General features: G+C 73.4%; 1 protein-coding gene across 1 annotated transcript in view; it reads left to right on the top strand.

The window, feature by feature from the left end:
• Nucleotides 1–185: 185 nt before the first annotated feature.
• DEF8 (differentially expressed in FDCP 8 homolog) overlaps nucleotides 186–1,640 on the top strand; it is a 5,093-nt gene continuing 3,638 nt past the window's right edge. Inside the window, exons 1-5 of the mRNA XM_026084837.1 lie at nucleotides 186–346; nucleotides 439–530; nucleotides 625–774; nucleotides 866–1,007; nucleotides 1,091–1,255. Of these exons, the coding sequence (XP_025940622.1) occupies nucleotides 244–346; nucleotides 439–530; nucleotides 625–774; nucleotides 866–1,007; nucleotides 1,091–1,255 (652 nt within the window). The 5' untranslated portion in view covers nucleotides 186–243. The remainder of the gene's footprint in view (nucleotides 347–438; nucleotides 531–624; nucleotides 775–865; nucleotides 1,008–1,090; nucleotides 1,256–1,640) is intronic.

The raw sequence follows: 1,640 nt of genomic DNA, 5'->3' as shown, positions 1-1,640 counted from the left end.
CGGGGGCACCGTGCAGGGAAGCGAGCAGGGTGTCCCGGCCCCGCCGGCACGGCGTGGGAGGCGGTGGGACCGGTTCATCCGCCTGCCCTGGTGGTGGTGGCAGCGGTGACGTGCCGGGGACCACGGCGGTGGCAGCAGCGGTGACGTGTCGGGGACCACGGTGGTGGCGGCGGCGGCGGCGGCGGCGTGCCGGGGAGCGCGGCGGCCGCCCCTGACGTCCGCGTCCCCGCAGGGCCCGCAGCCATGGAGTACGGCGAGAGGCTGGCGCGGTTTCGCCAGGCCCATCTCAACCCCTTCGACAAGGCGCCGGAGCAGCACGAGCGCCCCGAGGTGCCGCCGGCCCCAGGTGGGTGCCGGGGCCGGGGGGGACAGGGATGGACACGCGTCCCCATCCATCCCGGCCCCCCTGAGCCCGTCGTCCCCCCCCCCCCCTTGCAGAGCGGCGTCCGGATCCGTCCCCGGGCGACCCCGAGGGCTCGGAGCGCCCCATGGACCTGGGGCTGGCCGAGGACCACTTCTCCCGGCCGGTGGTGAGTGGGGCCGGGGGGCGGCGGGGCCGGGGGGCGCGGGGCTGCCGGCCCACCCTCCTCCTCCTCCTCCTCCTCCTCCTCTTCCTCCCCGCAGGGGCTCTTCCTGGCCTCCGACGTGCGGCAGCTGCGGCAGGCCATCGAGGAGTGCAAGCGGGTGATCCTGGAGCTGCCCGAGCACTCGGAGCGGCAGAAGGACGCCGTCGTGCGGCTCATCCACCTGCGCCTCAAGCTGCAGGAGCTCCAGGTGGGGCCGGGATGGGCGTGGGGGGGGGGGCCGGTAGGGTGTGGGGTGCCCTCCAACCGGCCGTGCCGTGCCGTGCCATGCCGTGCCGCAGGACCCCTCCGAGGACGAGCCCAACATCCGCGTCATCCTGGAGCACCGCTTCTACAAGGAGAAGAGCAAGAGCGTGAAGCAGACGTGCGACAAGTGCAGCACCATCATCTGGGGCCTCATCCAGACCTGGTACACCTGCACAGGTGGGCTGGGGCTGGGCAGCTGGTTACCCCGCGGGGCCACATGCGGCCCCCCCGGCCCCATCCTCACGGCCGCCCGCCCCCAGGGTGCTACTACCGCTGCCACAGCAAGTGCCTGCCCCTGGTCACCAAGCCGTGCGTGAGGTCCAAGGTGAGCCACCAGGCCGAGTACGAGCTCAACATCTGCCCCGAGAGCGGGCTCGACAGCCAGGACTACCGCTGCGCCGAGTGCCGGGCCCCCGTCTCCCTCCGTAAGGCACCGCCGTGCCGCGCTGGCATGGCGTGGGGCTGGGGACCGGGGGTGGGCAGCACGGGGCTGAGGGCCAGGGTCGGGACTGCATGGGGCTGGGGGACAGGGGTATGTGGGGCTGAAGGCTGGGGACCGGCACTGCCTAGGGCTGGGGTAGAGGATGTGTGGGGCTGGGGGCCAGGGAGTCTGAGGCATGGGGCCAGGGATATGTGGGGCTGGGGGCCAGGGCCTGGGGCTGTGTCAGGCTGGTATAGGGACTGTGTGGGGCTGGGGACCAGGGATATCCGGGGCTGGGGGCTGGGGCTGCAAGGGGCTGGGGGCCAGGGATATGTGGGGCTAAGGGCCAGAGGCCAGGGCTGTGTGGGGCTGGGAGCCAGGGATTGAGG

Source organism: Apteryx rowi, unplaced genomic scaffold (genome assembly GCF_003343035.1).
Source record: "Apteryx rowi isolate R43461 unplaced genomic scaffold, aptRow1 scaffold_651, whole genome shotgun sequence".
Classification (NCBI taxonomy): domain Eukaryota; kingdom Metazoa; phylum Chordata; class Aves; order Apterygiformes; family Apterygidae; genus Apteryx; species Apteryx rowi.
Note: the sequence above shows the minus strand (reverse complement) of the source record. Positions and strands in the feature narration are given on the sequence as shown.